This window comes from Gracilinanus agilis, chromosome 2 (assembly GCF_016433145.1).
Source record: "Gracilinanus agilis isolate LMUSP501 chromosome 2, AgileGrace, whole genome shotgun sequence".
Classification (NCBI taxonomy): domain Eukaryota; kingdom Metazoa; phylum Chordata; class Mammalia; order Didelphimorphia; family Didelphidae; genus Gracilinanus; species Gracilinanus agilis.
The window spans coordinates 318,849,053-318,866,173 of record NC_058131.1 but is presented as its reverse complement, the minus strand read 5'-3'; the positions used below and the strand labels follow the sequence as shown (position 1 = coordinate 318,866,173).

Below are 17,121 nucleotides of genomic sequence, written 5' to 3'. Positions count from 1 at the left end.
TGAATTTTTTTTTAATTTTAATAGCAATTAATAGGAAAGATAAATGCACCTGTGGCCATCACCGCCCCACTGGATCACTGCAGCACCCACCAGGGGACAGTAGCACCCACTTTAGGAATCACTGATCTAGGCAATTGGGATTAAGTGACTTACCCAGGATCACACAGCTAGGAATTATCTGAGGCCATATTTGAACCCAGGACCCCCCATCTCCGGACCTGGCTCTCTCTCCACTGAGGCACCTGGCTGCCACTTAGTAAACATTTATTAAGTCTCCACCATGTGAACCACTCTCCTGATGTTGGTGCCAATTTTTAACAGCAATTCTGAGAGCCAGCTATCATCTTGAGGTTTACAAAATGCTTCACATCTTATTTTGGTCCTCTCAACTCCCTTTGAGATAGATAGTATGGAATATTATCATCTCCATCTTCCTGATGAAATTATATCTCAGAGACATGAAGTGGCTTTCCCAATGCTAATCATTAATGATAGAAACAGGCCTTGGGTCCAGGTCTTTTCCCATCTCCAGTATTCTTTCCATATGTCACACCATTAATCATTCTTTCAGCCATGGAATGATGCTGCTCTTAACTTCTAATTTCTTTAGCATTTTAGCATCTTAGCTGCTCATTTCTTAAGCATTTTACAATTTATAACATGTTTTCCTCTCACAACAGCCCTGTGAAGTAGGAGGTGCTCAGTTGTCCCCATTTTATGGATCATAAAACTGAGATTCAGGTATAGGGAATGGCTTTGCCTGAGTACAGATAAGCCTCAGACTTGGAAACAGCTCTCCTAACTTGAGTTCCACGAGTGAGGAGGGAGGGACTGTGATGCCTGAGATGGCCCAGAGCATGGATGGTGATACATCGGCCTTTGTGCTTGCCCTTCCTGGCCCCAGGTGACGTGCATGGTACTGACAGCCCTCTTGCACCTCTTCTTCACGGCTGCCTTCACCTGGATGCTGGTCGAGGGCCTCCTGCTATGGAGTAAGGTCGTAGCTGTCAACATGAGCGAGGGCCGGAGGATGAAACTTTACTACGTGATAGGCTGGGGTAAGGACTGAGCTCCAGGAGGAAAGGGGGTGAGAGGGAGGGGAGAAGATGGCTGTACCACATTACCTTTGCCCCCAGTGATGTCTAAGGGATACAGCCTATTTGGGAGGGAGGCCTATGTTTGGGCCAAAATGTTATGGAAAGTGTCAGATTTGGGGTCAATGCCTGGGACCAAATCTTGGGCCTCCTACTTACGGCTTGTGTGGCCCTGGGGAAATCACTTAACCTTCCTGGGCTTGTTTTCTGTTTGTTCAAAGATCTCTAAAGTCTCTTTGAATTCTAAATCCTGATGATCCACCCTGGATTAGGAATCCATACTGCCTCTGATCTGGAGCCTGGATTGGAGTCCTCACTACATATACCCAAATCCTGTCCTTGATGATCTCTCCCAACCCAGAGGCAAACTTTCAGTTCCCCACACTCCAGCTCTAACCATTCTCCTCATTTCATCCCGGAAAAGGGAGAAGAGATAACCCCAGAGTCTAGGAGGTTGGCCTGAAAAACTGAGGCTGTTTTTGTCTGGAATTGTTGGGGATTATGTAGTTGGGTGGTACAGTGGATAGACTGCTGAGTCTGGACTCAGGAAGACTCATCTTTCTGAGTTCAAAGTTGAACTCAGGCACTTACAAGCTGTGTGACCCTGAGCGAGTCACTTAACTCTGTTTGCCTCAATTTCCTCATCTGTTAAATGGGCTAGAGAAGGAAATCTCAAATCACTCCAGTATCACTTCCAAGAAAACCCCAAATGGAGTCACAACAGCCTTGCGAAGTAGGAGGTACTCTGTTGTCCCCATTTTATGGATCAGTAAGCTGAGACTCAGCTATAAGGAATGACTTTGCCCAAGTACAGATCAGCCTCAGATTCTGAGCAGATCTCCTAACATGAGTTCCATGAGTTAGGTGGGAGGCGCTGTGAGACCTGAGATGGCCCACAAAGTAGGTGTTGAAACTACTAAACAAATATTTGGAGAAAATCATGATAGTTGAAAGCCTGTTGGTCTTGAGTTCATCCTTCCTCTCTTGCAGGTCTCCCCGTGGTCATTGTAGGTATCACTCTGGCTTCCTCCTTTGATGCCTACATGGCTGATCGCCACTGCTGGCTGAGCTTACAGAATGGGGTCATCTGGGCCTTTGCAGGACCTGTCCTTTTTGTACTGACTGTGAGCAAAGGGCAGGGACAAGGAAAAGTCTGAGGGGATGGCTGTGAAAACTGAGGTTGGACAGAAAGATAATATTCAATGGGACTTGAATGATAAGGTTCCAAGAAGTCCATGAGATTGGTGCATCTATGGGTAGTGGAAGTGGGCTTGGGGGATTAGGATGAAAGGTGAGAATCCAGGGGACCAGGGGTAAAACTTAGAGCAGAAGAAAAGAAAGAAAATGGATCCCAAGAAGAAGTGGGATAGGGTTTTAGAGGACTAGATTAGGAACAGGAAAACCATAGGTCCTAGGGAAAATGACCAGTTGTTTGGGGAAGTGAGAATAGAGAAAAGAGCTCCAGGGAAAGGAGGATATGCTCCAAATGGACAGAAGAAGGGGTGTCGTTTGGGGAGCAGATAGGAGTGAGCCTGAGGGTCTAGGGTATTCAATTTTGGAGGGCCTGATGAATAGTAGTTCTTGATGGGAAGTGATGGAACTGAGGGAGAAATCTGGGAGAAGGACAGATGTGGATAAATAGGAGCAGAATATGTCTGCTCTGCATCTGGCCCCACAGGTAAATACCTTCATCTTGTTCCGAGTGGTGATAGTCACTGTGTCCAGTGCCCGGCGACGTTCCAGGATGCTGAGCCCCCAACATAGCCTGGAGAGACAGATTGGAGTCCAGATATGGTGAGATGTCATGGAGAGTACCTGGTGGGGCTGGGTGCCAAAGGCATATTTTCACTGACAACCTGAATTTGATGGAGAAACACTCAGGTCGGTGGGTACCTCCAACCTAGAATCTGTGGGCATCCATGTTGACATAGTAGATAGAATGCTAGATTGGGAGTCAGGAACACCTAGCTTCAAATCTCATTTCTAGCATTAGCTGGGCAAACTTGGGCAAGAAACAACATCTATGAACTTGTTTCCCGAACTGAAAAAATGGAGATAAAAATATATTCCTCAGTGTTTTGAGGCTCATGTAAGTCAATGGATGCCACATGCTTTGCAAATATTAAAATATTGTAGAAATGACATTATTATGAGTGGAAAGTTCATTGAATTATAATCAGAAGACTTGCGTTGAGTCCTAGCCCTACCAATTAATCCCTATGTGGTCTTGAGGCAACTTACTTTCCCTCTCTGGGTAGACAAGGAAGGGACATAATAAAATAAGGGAATTGAACCAAATGGCTTCAAAGGTTCCTTCCAACTCTGAGTCTTGTGACCCTATGAATATCTGAGTACTTGTGGACAGGAGCACCTGGTAGACCTGTCCCATGACTCCCAGTTCAGGGAGGAGACAAGGAGAAATGTTGCTAATTGCCCTGAGGATTTACAGTCTGGAAAAGGAGACCCCAGACTGAGCTTCTCAGAAATTGAGACTCAGAAGTAGTAAGATAAGAGTAGAAAAAGCTCCCAGATAAGTGACCCAGTAGATAGATCTCCAAACCTGGAGTCAAGGAGACCTATGTTCAGATCTGGCCTCAGATACTTACTGATTAATGGCCTTGGGCAAATCATTTAACCTCTTTTGCCTCAGTGTCTTTATCTGTAAAGTGAAGATAATAATAGCACTTGCCTCCCAGGCTTATTATGAGGATCAAATGAGATAACAACTGGAAAGCACTTAGAATAGGGCCTGGCACATAGTGCTAATTAAATATTAACCGTCATTATTATTATTATTGTTCCCTACATAATCCTTTTGAGTTTACATAATCTTTGTGAATCTCAGTTTCTCATCTTCAAACTAGGTATGTTATATTCTCTCTCTCTCTCTCTCTCTCTCTCTCTCTCTCTCTCTCTCTCTCTCTCTCTCCCCCCTTCCCTCCCTCCCTCTTCCTCTCCCTCTCCCTCTCCTTCCCTCTCTCCTTCTCCTTCCCTCTCTCCCTCTCATTCCCTCTCTCTCTCTCCCTTTCTCCCCTTCCTTCCTTCTCTCCCTCTCCCCTCTCTGTCTCTCTCTCTCTCCCTCTCTCTTTCTTCCCCCCCCTTCTCTCTTAGGAGTTTGGAAGTTTTTTGTTTGTTTTTTAATAAGCCTTAATGTGACCCTCTAGAGGAGGAAAAGGTGGCATCCAGTGGTTGGGAACACTGTGAGACAAAGCTGCATCATGGCAGCCAATCTACCTTTGTTGAGCTTTTGGAGAACCGATAGAGCAACCTCCTGGCCCAAATCTCCTTCCAAAATGTGTTTCTTCCTGAGGAGTTCTTGGGAAAAGAAAATTTTTCATTGTAGAAAGTAACATTTGTTTGAGATCTGCCTTGGAAAGAGTGTGTTCTGAGCAAAGGTATGTGTTAACAACCCAAGATGGCGGCCTTTTCAAGAATTTGGATGAAGAATCATGGAACATAAAATGTCAGGACTAAAAGGAACCCATGAATAGAGAACGCTAGAGGTAGATGTGACCTTAGAACATGAATTCTAAGCTCTAACTGGAGGAAACCTTAGATGACATTTCATCTAAGGGTTCTTAATTTTCTTTGTCATAGTCCCCTTTGGCCATGAAGCCAAAGCCTCTGGATGGACCCCTTCTCAGAATGATGTTTCACCAGCCTTCCTTGAGGACCCTAAACCCCTGCTTCCTTCTTATCATTCCTCTGTCCAAACTACCCCATTCTCAGAATGTTTATAAGTATTACCCCTTTTCGGAGTAGTATTTTAAATATGTAAACTAAAATGCACAGAATTACAAAGAAAAACAATTATATTGAAATTGTTATAAAAAATTTTAAGTTCATGAACCTCAGGTGCAGAGCCCCCCAATTCTAACTGAATCTCATCCCACCCTCTGCCCTCTGTAGACTTTATATATGGAGAAACTGAGTCAGAGAAAGGGGAAGTTAATTGTACATGATCGTACAGTTATTCTTTTTTTTTTTTTAACCTTTACCTTCCGTCTTGGAATCAATACTAAGTATCAGTCCCAAAGCAGAAAAGCAGTACAGTCTGGGCAATTAGGGTTAAGTGACTTGACCAAGGTCATACAACTAGGCAGTGTCTGAGGCCAGATTTGAACCCAGGGACTTCAATCTCAAGGACTGGCTCTCTACCCACTGTCCACATACAACTGTTCTTATAGGATCATGGGAAGATAGGACAGAACAATTCCAGTTACCATTCCCGATCCTTGGTCCTTTTTGTAGGGAAAGGGAGCAGGGACCTACCTGTTCTCTGGTGTGTTCCACCTTCCTAGTCATTGGCTTCTATACTGATGGGGCTCTTTTTCCTTTTCTCTCCCAGGGCAACAGTGAAACCTGTGTTAGTGTTACTGCCAGTTCTGGGCCTTACGTGGCTGGGCAGCATGCTGGCCCACCTCAGCATGGCATGGGCATATGTGTCCATCATCCTCAACTCTTTCCAGGTACCCCCACTCAGGAAACAATAGAGGAAAATCAGGCCAGAGGGCCTGGGTCTGGTCTATTGTCCAGTCTACCTGGGCAGCCAGACCCCACCCCTACTTCCTACTTATCATTCCTCTGCTCAAGGTGTCCCATTACAGAAAGTGACCCAGAAGTCCAAGCGGAATATTCGGACTTCAGGATTGGTGTTTGATGCTGGCATGACAAAGTCACTTTACCCAGAATCAGAGAAGTCATAGGATTTGTTGTTGAAAAGACATCCCTCAGTCTGACTCCCTCATTTAACAGATGGGGAAACTGAGATAAATTACTTGCCTGAGGTCACACAATTATTAAGTTAAAAATCTGGGATTCAAACTCAGATTCAGATGTTTATTGTTTTGAATTGAATCAAATCCTCTGGTTCCAAATCCAGGACTCTTTGCACTTTCTCCTGCCCTTTTGCCTCTTTATGAAATTAGAAAAATTGGCCAAATCAGAAGAACTGAATTTAAGCCCTCACCCCTAACAATTACTGGCTGTGTGGCCTTGAACAAGTCATGTTACTTCTCTGGACCTCAGTTGGAGTAGATGGCTTCTGAGGTCCCTTCCAGCTCTACCCATACTGATGTGATCGTAGCTTCATGTTGTATAACTTTAAGAAAGTCTCTGCCGTTCTTCCAGCCTCGTCTGTAAAATAGAGAGAATAAGGCCCTTACCTCACAGGGCAACTAGCAGGAAAGCACTGTGTGAATTATCCTTGTGGGGTCTTGCCCTACAAGACAGAGAAGCCCAAACGCTGGAGCAGTGGGGTCCTTGGAGTGAGGGCGGGAGGGGATGATGGATGGCTATCCCAGAAGAAGCCATGTGTCTAGCCCAGCCCAAGGTGAAGGTGGGAAGAGGGAGGGAGACACAGATCTCTGCTTCCAGGTCCTGTACGTGGCTGACGGACATTCATCTTGGCCCAGGTCTGAGGAAGTGTTGGGCTACATCCCCCAAAGTGCTTCCCACGCACACCCCCGTGCTCCAGCAGCATCATTTCCAGGGGTTGCAGAATCCATCTGGACTAACTCCATGAAGTATATATGGGAATAGTCTCCTCCCCCATCCAGTCCAGCTTCCAGCAACTGACCCTTGTCTCTTCTTGGGGAAGAAGAAAACATCTGAAACTCATTCACCCTGAACTGATGGGGACCTCTCTCTCCCTGCCTATCTCTAGCTTTGTTTTCTCTTGCTTTCTCTCTCTTCCTTTCTCAGACCTTCTCTCTTTCTCTGTCCATCTCAGTTTCTCTGTTTCTTTTTCCTTATCTCTACCTGTCTCTCCTTGTCCCTGGTATCTCTCTTGGAAATCTCCCAGGCTCTTGCTCAACAGAGAGGCAGGATTCGGTGGAGAGGGGCGGTGGAAAGTGGACAGCAGATAGAGTACTCGGGATCTCTCCCAATTTCTGCTCCACCCTGGAGCTACTCATTCCTAGTTTTTGTCCTTCAGTCATTTTCAGTCCTGTCCAATTCCTTGTGACTCCATTTGGAGTTTTCTTGGCGGAGATACCATAGTTTGTCAGGCAAACAGGGTTAGGTGACTTGCCCAGGGTCACCTAGCCAATAGGAGGCTCACGGTTAGATTTGAACTCAGGAAAATGAGATATCCTGACTTCAAGCCCAGCTCATTCCTGTACATGAGCTTTAGCTCCCTGGTCAGACCTTTGAGTTAACTCTTCCTTCCCTGGATAGGGAACAGAGCCCAAAATACCTCATTTCCAGAGCTACTGGCTCAGGCCCACCTTCTGCCTCCCCCTTTGCCTCTGACCAGTTCCCTTCCCTCTAGATTTCTCCCTCTCCCTGATACAATCTGAATTCATGCGTGTATCTCTCTGTGTGTCTTCCTCTTCCTCCCTCTTTCTAGCCTCCTCTGTCTTTTTGTGTGTCTGTCTCTGTCCCCATTTCTGTTTCTGGGTCTAGCTCAGTCTCTCGTGGCTCTCTCTTCCCTGCCTTAGTCTCTCCTCTGCGGTTCCATGTGTGGCTCTCTCCTTCTGATCTCTCCCATTGGCTATCCAGGGCTCTCCATCTCCTTGCTTCTGTTTCCATGGATTTCAGTTTCTCTTGGTGCCTGTCTCTCACACACCCAGAAGGCAATGGCAAATTCAGAAGATTAAAATGTAAAATTGTGATGGAATACAGAAAGTTAGAGCCGGAAGGGACTTTTGAACACAGACTATTAGGGCAGAATGGGGCTTTAGGGGAATAGATAGGGAAGGGAATAAACATTTGTGTAACACCTACTATGTGTTATGTGCAGTGGAGAGAATGCTGGATCTGGAGTCAGGAAGACCCATCTTCCCCAAGTTCAAATCTAGCCTCAGATACTTACTAGATGTGTGACCTTAGGCAAGTTACTTAATCCTGTTTACCTCAGTTTCCTTGCCTGTAAAATGACCTGGAGAGGGAAATGACAAACCATTACAATATCTTTTATTTGTTTATGTATTTGTTTTAATTTTTAATAACCCTTACCTTCTGTCTTAGAATCAATACTGTGTATTGATTCTAAGGCAGAAGAGTGGTAAGGGGCTAGGCAATGGGGATTAAGTGACTTGCCCAGGGTCACACAGCTAAAAAGTGTCTGAATCCAGATTTGAACCCAGGACCTCCCATCTCTAAGCCTGGCTCTCAATCCACTGAGCCACCCAGCTGCCCCCCACTCTAGTATCTTTGGCAGGAAAACCCCAAAAGGGGTGACAAAGAGTTGGACATGACTGAATAAAACAATAGATGCAAAAGCACCTTACAAATATTCCTACTTGATTCTCACGACAACCCTTTGAGGTAAATGCTGTTCTTATTCCCATTTTACAATGGAGGAAACTGAGGCAAACAACTTCAGAAGCTTGCCTAGGATCACACTGGTAGTAGGCTAGATTTGAACTCAGAATTTACCAAGTTCCTTTAGAACATAGAATGTTGGAAGGGTCTTGAAAACAGCATTTTAGAATCTAGAACATCAGACCTGGAAAGACCCTGGAGAACTCTAGTCCAACGGGCACAAGGCAGGAGGTCTCTAACCCAGCTCCATCACTCTGTGCCTCAGGGCTGGAGGAAGAATAGGATTCCTGGACCTGCTGGAATTTCTGACCATGTGGCCACTAGAGGGCAAAATCTCCCAAAGGAAATGCTCGCTGGTATTCAGCAATCGTCAGTCTTCTTCAGCTTCCCCTGGCCCTGGCATCCCCATGGCCGAAGATGGCAGGCCCCTGTCCACTCCTCCCTCCAAAAGCAGGTAGATGATCCCAAGCCCCAGAGCCGAGGGCATAATGCTTTTCCCCTTCTGTGTTGTGTTCCCAGGGGCTGTACATCTTCCTGGTCTATGCCGTCTACAATAGCGAGGTGAGTGGTGGGGAGCACCCTGGGTGTCTCAGAGTGGGGTCCAGTTCCCCCAGCCCCTGGCCCAGGTTTAGTAAAGCAAACACTGCAGGCTAGCAAAGGAAGGAGCTAAGACTGTCAAAGGGAAGGAAATATCTTCAAACAGCCTGAAATCAGAATCTTGGAGCTACGACGATCCCGGGATGCTAAGGGAGAGCCATTCAGCCCAAGTGACTTGCCCAGGGTATCTTGCACAGTAGGCACCACAGATGAGATTTAAACCCAGGTCCTCCACGTCCAGGGCCACTGGGTGTCTAGTTCAACCCTAACTGAGCGGGACTTTCCTCCACAATGTGCCTGACTCCACTGAAGAACCTTCCTTCAGTGGCAGGAAACTCATCCCTCCTGAGGCAGCCAGTGCTGTTGTACAATTCTGCTTGTTAAAAAGCGCATCCTTGCATTAAGCTGAAATCTGCCTTCTGCCCATCACTTCTCGTTCCACTGTCAGGGGTCAAGCAGAATAAATCTAATGTCTATCCCTCACCAGAGGCAGCCGGGTACATGAGATGGCTAGAGCAGGCTAGAATCAGGAAGACCTGAGTTCAAATCTAGATTCAAGACACTTAGTTGTGGGACATTGGGCAAGTCACTTAACCTCTGCCTCAGTTTCCTCAACTGCAAAATAGGGTTAATAACAGCACGTATTTGCAAATAGCACTTAGCACAGTGCTTGACATATAGTGGGTGCTACATAAATGCTTTTTTCCCTCTCATCCATGGGAGACTCTTCAGATACCTAGAAACAGAAATCCCAATTTCCCCTCCAGCTGGCTCTTTTATGTGGCACCTGATTGGCTCTTGGGGACTGGGTCCTAGAGCTTAGCTCCAAAGCTGTCTCTGAACTGAAGCTAAATCAGAGCTTGTTGCCCCTGCTACAAGACTGGTGAGATGCCTGTGGGAAGGGCAGAAAGGGCATCAGACTAGGTTCATGCCTAATTCTAGCCTCTAACTGTGTGATCTTGGGCAAGTCACTTTCCAGGTCTTTGTCTCCTCCTCTGACAAATGAGACAGTTGGACTCTCCAGCTCTGATTTTCTCTGATTCTGTGGCAAGATGACCACAGGTCTGGTCCCTGTTTCTCCTCTCACTCCCTACCCCAGGTTAGACAAGCCATACAGAGGATGAAAGAGAAAAAGAAGGCTCTCTTGTTCACAGTAAGTATCTCATGCGAGATGCTGGGGGCATCTTGGGGCGTCTTCCATCTCTGTGTGACTCTGCTGATCTCTTTCCATATTGTTGCAATCTATGTGACATACATGGAATGATCTGATAGTTCTTTGCCTCAGCTCTGTCTCCTCTCTCCTACGGAGAGGCATTGAACTTTGGCCATGCAACTAAGGTCCCTGTATGGACTTGGGTCTGATTCGTACCCACATCCCCAACCTCCCGACTCCAGCTTCCTTGGAGCTATCCTGAGGACATACCCAAGCTAGTGAGGGATATTTGTGGCTTACAGAACTGTTCCCGACCAATAAACTACTCAAGAAACCCCATGAACACTGCTTCCTGGGAGATGAAGAAAGGAAATCCCCCTGGCCTCGCCCGCAGCACCTCTGCCGCAGCCCCAGCCACCCCAGCTCCTCTCCAAAGAGACATCGCCCAGCAAGGTACAAGGTGGCCCCCTCTCCCTCTGATTGCAAGACCCTAAGCAAGTCACTGTGCCCTGCTCAGGAGCCTCCTCTCCCCGTCTCTCAGTGGGACTGTCATCTTCAGAATTGGAGTATCTCTTCACCTTTTCAAAGCCCCTTAAAAAATTGCGTTTGGTCCTTCCTGTAGGCAGCATAGTAGAAAGAGTGCTCAGCCAAAACAAAGTAAAAAATCCAACTTTGATGATGATGATGATGATAAAGGATAATGATAATAGCATTTATGTAATACTTTAAGGTTTGCAAAGTGCTTGACAAGTATTATCTCTTATGATTCTTACAATGATCCTAGGAGATAAGTACTGTTATCCTCATTTTATAGATGAGGAAACTAAGAAGAACTTGCCCAGGTTCAAACAGCATCTGGTCCAGGATTCAAACTCAAGTCTCCCGGGCTCAGAGTCTAGCACTCTCCCCTCTGTGCCACCTAGTAGCCTCCTGTTCAAGTCCAGGCTCTGACACTTAGTAGTGGCATGACCCAGTGCAAGTCAGTAAACCTTAACTAAGCCTTGATTTCTTCATCTATAAAATGGGAATAATAATTCTTGTCTAGCCTACCCCACAAAGTTATTGGGGAAAAAAGTGCTTTGAGGTCCTTAACATACTAGAGAAATGGAAATAATAAAAAGGATCTTTAATAGCAACACCACCAGTGGTTGTTAGAGGTGGAACAGCCTTTAAAACATGATGAATACTCCCATTTCTTCTTTAAAAAACAAAAACCCTTACCTTCCATTTTAGAATCAATACTGGGTATTGGTTCCAAGGCAGAAGATCAGTAAGGGCTAGGCAATGGGGGATAAGTGACTTACCCAGGATCACACAGCTAGGAAGTGTCTGAGACCAGATTTGAATCCAGGACCTCCTATCTCCAGGCCTGGCTCTCTATCCACTATCCCTCCCCCCCCCCAATTTTGGCTAACTTCTTTAATTCAGTGGCACAGACTAAGGGAGGGTGGCTTGTTCTTTATTGATTTCTGGGCTCTGTTAAAGACAAACTTTAACACAACTGATGTTTCCTTAAAACTCTAGGGAATTTTGGCGCCAAAATCCCAGTGGGCATTTCATCCATCATGTCACTGGAAAAATCAGTAAGTTGTCTTTGGGCTTGGTGTTTGGGGATGGAAACAATCTCTGGAGCCCCAAACTTGGGTCTAGGAGGTGCCATAGATTCTGAGAGCAGCTGGGGCCAGACTGCTCATCATAAAATGCCATCCCTAAAAATAGCCTTTAGATCCCAGAATGTCAGAGCTGAAAGATACAGAGAAACGTGGAGCGTTCTGGCTGAGAGGGGGCTTGACACAGAACATCGCCTATTAGGGCTGGATGGGATCGCAGACCACAGAATGCTAGAACATAGGGCACAGATTGTTTGAGATGGAAGAGACCTCCAGACCACCTTATGCAACCCCTCCATTTTAAAGCTAAGAAAACTGAGAGCCAGAGAAGAAAAGTGATTAGTCCAAGGTCACGCAGTGAGCCAAGGACTGGAACCCCCGTGTCCTGACTCGTGCATGGCTCTTTTTACAATATTAAAGCTGCTTCTAGCCCCTTAGACTAACCTGGCTAACCCAGAACTGGGTAATGCTTTTACTGTCCAGCCCACAACCCAGCAAGGAGTGCAAAGAAGGGTTTGTCTAGGCAGAGCCTGGATCAAATGTCCTAAATTCTCCTGGGGCTCCCACACCCCTCTCCTATGCCTCTGATGGACCATCCTGAGCCCTTGGGGGGGCTTTCCACCACCTGGGGGCTGAGTAGTCAGCTGGGCATTCAGTTACTGGGCAGAAGAGCCCTGAGGGAGGTGCTAGCTGGGAGAAGAGCCAGGTGACATGATTTCTGAGTCCAGGAGCATTAATCTCCACATGGTGTCTGAATGCCAAGGCCAAGAGACGGAGGGAGGCTGAGAGATCGAATCAGTTTGTTGCTGGGCTGGTGTTCCGAGGGGAGGAGGGGAGAGGAGGAAACCATTTCATAACAGCTGCAGCTGTTGGGGAGGGGTGGGGGGGGGGAGGCGGTCAGTCAGCCCCTGATCTGGTCCAGGAGAGGTGGGGAGAAGCCAACTCCACTCAAAGGGGATCCCAGCCACACCCCCACAGACCCCCTGTGTTCCCCACACTCTCGGGGCAGGAGGGATCCTAGGGCATAGGTTTAGAGCTGGAAGGGACTCATCTAGTCTAACTCCGACATTTTACAGATGGAGAAACGGAGGCCCAGAGAGGAAGAAGGTCACAGGAGGAGACCAGTAAGCCCCTTCCCCCAGACCCCTAAATTCAGAGTCACGGAGATATAAATGGAGTAAAAGTAGAAGGAGGGAGAAAAGAAATGACTGAGTCGAGGGAAAGAACTGAATTGGAAAATGGAAGACAGAATAGGGCAGACTTGGGGGAATCGTGGAGAGGGGACAGAAGGAGGGTTCAGTTGAGTGATAGAGAGGGAAAGAATGTGTGTTCCTGGAGAAGGTGGATTGGGCTCAGGCCATTGACAGTTAACCAATAAAAGTTAGGTGGGGAAACTGAGCCCCAAACCCCTGAGACTCTCCCCCTGGTTTGGGATCTGTTCAGGTATGAGCTAGTAACCCTATCTGTGATTTCCATCCTGTTTTCAGGCAGTGGAGCTGACAGCATTCAAATCCTCAGGTAGGAGATGGAAAGAGGAAGGAATAAAAGCTTTACTGGGGCTGGGGGCTGGAGAGGAACTGGCCCAGGGCCAAAGCTCAGAAGTGAGCAAACTGGCTCTGCTCAGGAGCTTAGGGACAGCTCTGGAAGTTCTGGGGTGGTGCAGAATGGAGACTATCTCCCAGGGAGCTGCTCCAACTCATCCCCCAACCCCCACTCAGTTCCTGTTCCATGGCTGCCACCCCTAGAGAACTTCGTGTCACAGATTTCACCATTAGACCTTCATTCCTTTGGCTTGTTGCTTTGTCACCTGGAAGAGGGTGCTTACACGGTCAGCCACTGGTCTTCAGGCAGGATGGAGGGCCCTGATTAGTCCCTTTCCAGACAGCAGGGTTTGGGGGCGGGGGAGCTCTTTGTGAGAAAAGCAAGGAGAAGGCAGGACACTGGGCACCTTGGGGCTGGACGAGTGGGAGGGGAAAAGGGCCTGAAGTGGGGTTGGAGGTGAAAGCCAAGGGAAAAAAGAGGCTGAACTTGGAAGAAGAAAAACAAAGCAGTTGGAGTCTGGCTGCCTCAGCCCCACCATGCCCCTTTCTGTCTCTCGGGCTCTTCCCTCCTCTCTTCCCACAAAAGCAGGAGATCCCATTCCCCCCCCCCCACCTCACCACCCTCCTGTCACCAAACACAGGACCTCCCTACAGACAGGAGACCCCTCCTTCCCGTTCAGCCCCTGCCCCTCAAAATTCAGAGGTCCCCTCTCTCTCCTCAAACCTCCCCATCTTCGCCCCACTGAAAAGCAGAAGATCCTTCCTTCCTTCATTCTGTTCCCCCCTCCCCAGCCTCCCCCATGGCCAAAGGCAGAAGCTCAGTCTCCTTGGGCTGACACAAGAGCCACTTATCCACCTGCTCCCAGCTTTCTTTCTTGGGCTTCCCCTCCCCCTTCCTCTGGTAGCCCCTGAATCCAGAGGTGCCCCAGATGGAGGAGGGTATTTGGAGCTGGTGGCGTGGGATCCTGTTGTCCCTCCCAGCCAAAAAACGACGGCCCTCTTCCATTGGGGAGGGCAGGGGCTGGGCCCCACTCTGAGGGAGATGAAAGTCGGGGCAGGGGTGGGGGGTCAAGGCAGAAGCCTAACATAGCCCTGCCCAGCCCCCCGTAGTTCTGTTTGCACCTGTTTGCCCACCCTATATGTCACATGTGTGTGCCGTGGGCTCTATCCATGATATACATACATGCATGCATAGATATATACAGATACATAATTATCCTTCCAGTCATCCAGGCCCCCCCACCCCCACCCCAGGTTAACTAAACAAGCCCTCGTCCTAGATAAATCTGGGGAATTTACTATCCGGAGCCATTCAGTGTAGCAAGGTCACCATCATTTATCTCCCGAGGAATTGTCAACTTCTGAGAAGAGCTCACGCACTTTCCCCCTCACCCCCTTAGTCACCCCTCCTTCCCCTAACCCTGCCCCAGGGACAAAGGGAGGGAGAAGAGAAAGGAGGCCATCCTAGAATGGCAGCCCCGCTGCTAGAGGCACCTTCTCACCACAGACAGAGCAGAAACGTGGGACCTTAGAACATAAAACATTCGTGATTGGGCACCTACTATGCATGGAGCTGGGCGCCGGGGCTTGGAGGAGCTCCCAGAACTAAAGAAGTTTCCATGAAAATCAGATAAGGCTTCATGGAAAAACTTTTTTAAACTTCTACGTCACAATGTTGACATCTAGAGTAAAGAACCTAGAATGTGAGAGCTGAGAGGAACCTAGAACCTGGATTGTGAGAGCTGAGAAACCTAGAATCCAGATTATGAGAGCTGGGAGGAACCTTAGAACACAGAATGTGAGAGCTGAGAAGAAGCTTACAAGACAGAATGTGAGAGCTGAAATGAACCTAGATTGTGATATCTGGGAGGAACCTTAGAACATAGAATGTGAGCGCTGGGAGGAACCTAGGACCTAGATTGTGAAAGCTGGGAGGAACCTAGAATCCATATTATGAGAGCTGGGAGGAACCTTAGAACATAGAATTGAGAGCTGGGGAAAAACCTAGAACCTAGATTGTGAGATCTGGGGGGATCTTAGAACATAGACTGTGAGAACTGGGAAGAACCTAGATTGCAAGAGCTGAGAGGAACCTAGAACCTAGATTGTGAGATCTGGGGTACCTTAGAACATAGAATGTGAGAGCTTGGAAGAACTTTAGAAGATAGAATGTGAGAGCTGAGATGAACCTAGATTGTGATATCTGGGAGGAACCTTAGAACCTAGAATGTGAGAGGGGGACCTTAGAACATAGAATGTGAGAGCTGGGAAGAGCCTAAAACCTAGATTGTGAGAGCTAAGGGGAACCTAGAATCCAGATTGTGAGAGCTAGGGGGAACCTTGGAACCTAGAATGTGAGAGCTGGGAAGAACCTAGAACCTAGATTGTAAGATCTGGGGGGACCTTAGAACACAGAATGTGAGAACTGGGAGGAACCTAGATTGAAAGAGCTGAGAGGAACCTAGAACCTAGATTGTGAGAGCTGAGAGGAACCTAAGAACATAGAATGTGAGAGCTTGATGAAACTTTAAAGACTATCTAAGGCAGGATTTTATGCATAACCTGGAGTCCATGAACTTGTTTTTGTAATAATTTGCTCATTGTCTCTCAAGTTGTCAGCCTAAGGGGATTCCATTATAATCTTAGCTATTTTATTTTATGTATTTAAAAACATTCCGAGAAGGGATCCACAGGTTTTATCAGACTGTTGGAGGGGTCCATGCTACAGAAAAAAAATAAGAACTCCTGCATTAATACACTCATGCCATTTTCTTTTCTTTTTATTTTTGAAGACAGGGTCACCTTCACTTGACCAAGCTGGAAGGGCAGGGCCCCTTCTCACTCTGCACTTTGACCTACTCCATTTCTGATCTGGATTGGTTGCCCTTCCTTAGGCAACCTGATTGCCCCCACTCACCTCCACCTCCCACCATCACCACATTGATTTTAGTTCCTTCTTTCAATCGACTTTTAGCTTTGCTGCAAACTCAGAACTTCTGAGCTCAAGAGATCCTTCGGGCTTGTCCTCACCCATAGCTGGGATTGTAGGTGTGTGTCAGGAGGTCTGACCCCCATCTTACAGCTAAGGAAACTCCTTAGAGAGGGGTAACGACCTGCCCCAGGGACCTATAACTATTTAGTAGCAGAAGGAAGGTCTATGCTGGAACTCTTCCATTTGATGGATCTTAGAGTTGGAAGGGTCTTCAGAGAAATCTAGCCCAATCCATATCAGAAAAGCCAGTCCCCCTCCAGTCTCCTCAGATGGAGGTTCCCCCTTAAAAAGACCCCCCAGTGTCAGATTCTTCACTAACTTAAAGGCTATGCATTCCTCTTTGGGGCAACTTGAATGGAGAGATAATGAATTCTCCCTAATATTGGGTCAAACTCTGCCTGGTTGTAACTTTCATCCCCTGTCCTAAGTTAATAGTGGTTGACTTTTGAAAGTCTACAAAGCATTTTCATTACATTAACTGACGTTAGCCTTGCCCCCCACCCCATGAAATCAGCCTTACATCCATACATACTACATACATTTTGTTTTACAGAGAAGGAAAGTGAGGATCAGAGAGGCTGAATCTCTTGCCTGGGGTCACACAGCTAGCAGTGAGCAGAGGCAAGATTCAAAGCTAGGTTTCTCCCATTTCCAAGGGGAGTGTGTTTTCCACTGTACCACAGTGACGCTCCAGTTCTGCCCTTTGACAAAACAAGTCATTCAAACCACCAGCCTCCCCCCTCCCCCCACCACCACCACCAAGTTTTCTTTTTTCTAGGCTAAATTCCTCGGGTTCCTTTAGTTCACCCTCCAATTGCATGGCAGCCTAGTTCTTTCAACATCTTGGTTGCCCTCCCAGACGTTGGAT

The 17,121-nt window shown here is 47.3% G+C and overlaps 1 protein-coding gene across 1 annotated transcript in view; it reads left to right on the top strand.

The window, feature by feature from the left end:
* Positions 1–13,465, top strand: part of ADGRD2 (adhesion G protein-coupled receptor D2) — a 51,619-nt gene extending 38,154 nt beyond the window's left edge. Inside the window, 11 exon segments of the mRNA XM_044659752.1 lie at positions 905–1,058; positions 2,085–2,218; positions 2,773–2,888; positions 5,443–5,563; positions 8,880–8,921; positions 10,057–10,109; positions 10,338–10,395; positions 10,398–10,563; positions 11,635–11,693; positions 12,797–12,844; positions 13,208–13,465. Coding sequence (XP_044515687.1) covers positions 905–1,058; positions 2,085–2,218; positions 2,773–2,888; positions 5,443–5,563; positions 8,880–8,921; positions 10,057–10,109; positions 10,338–10,395; positions 10,398–10,563; positions 11,635–11,693; positions 12,797–12,844; positions 13,208–13,465 — 1,209 coding nt within the window.
* Positions 13,466–17,121: the final 3,656 nt, after the last annotated feature.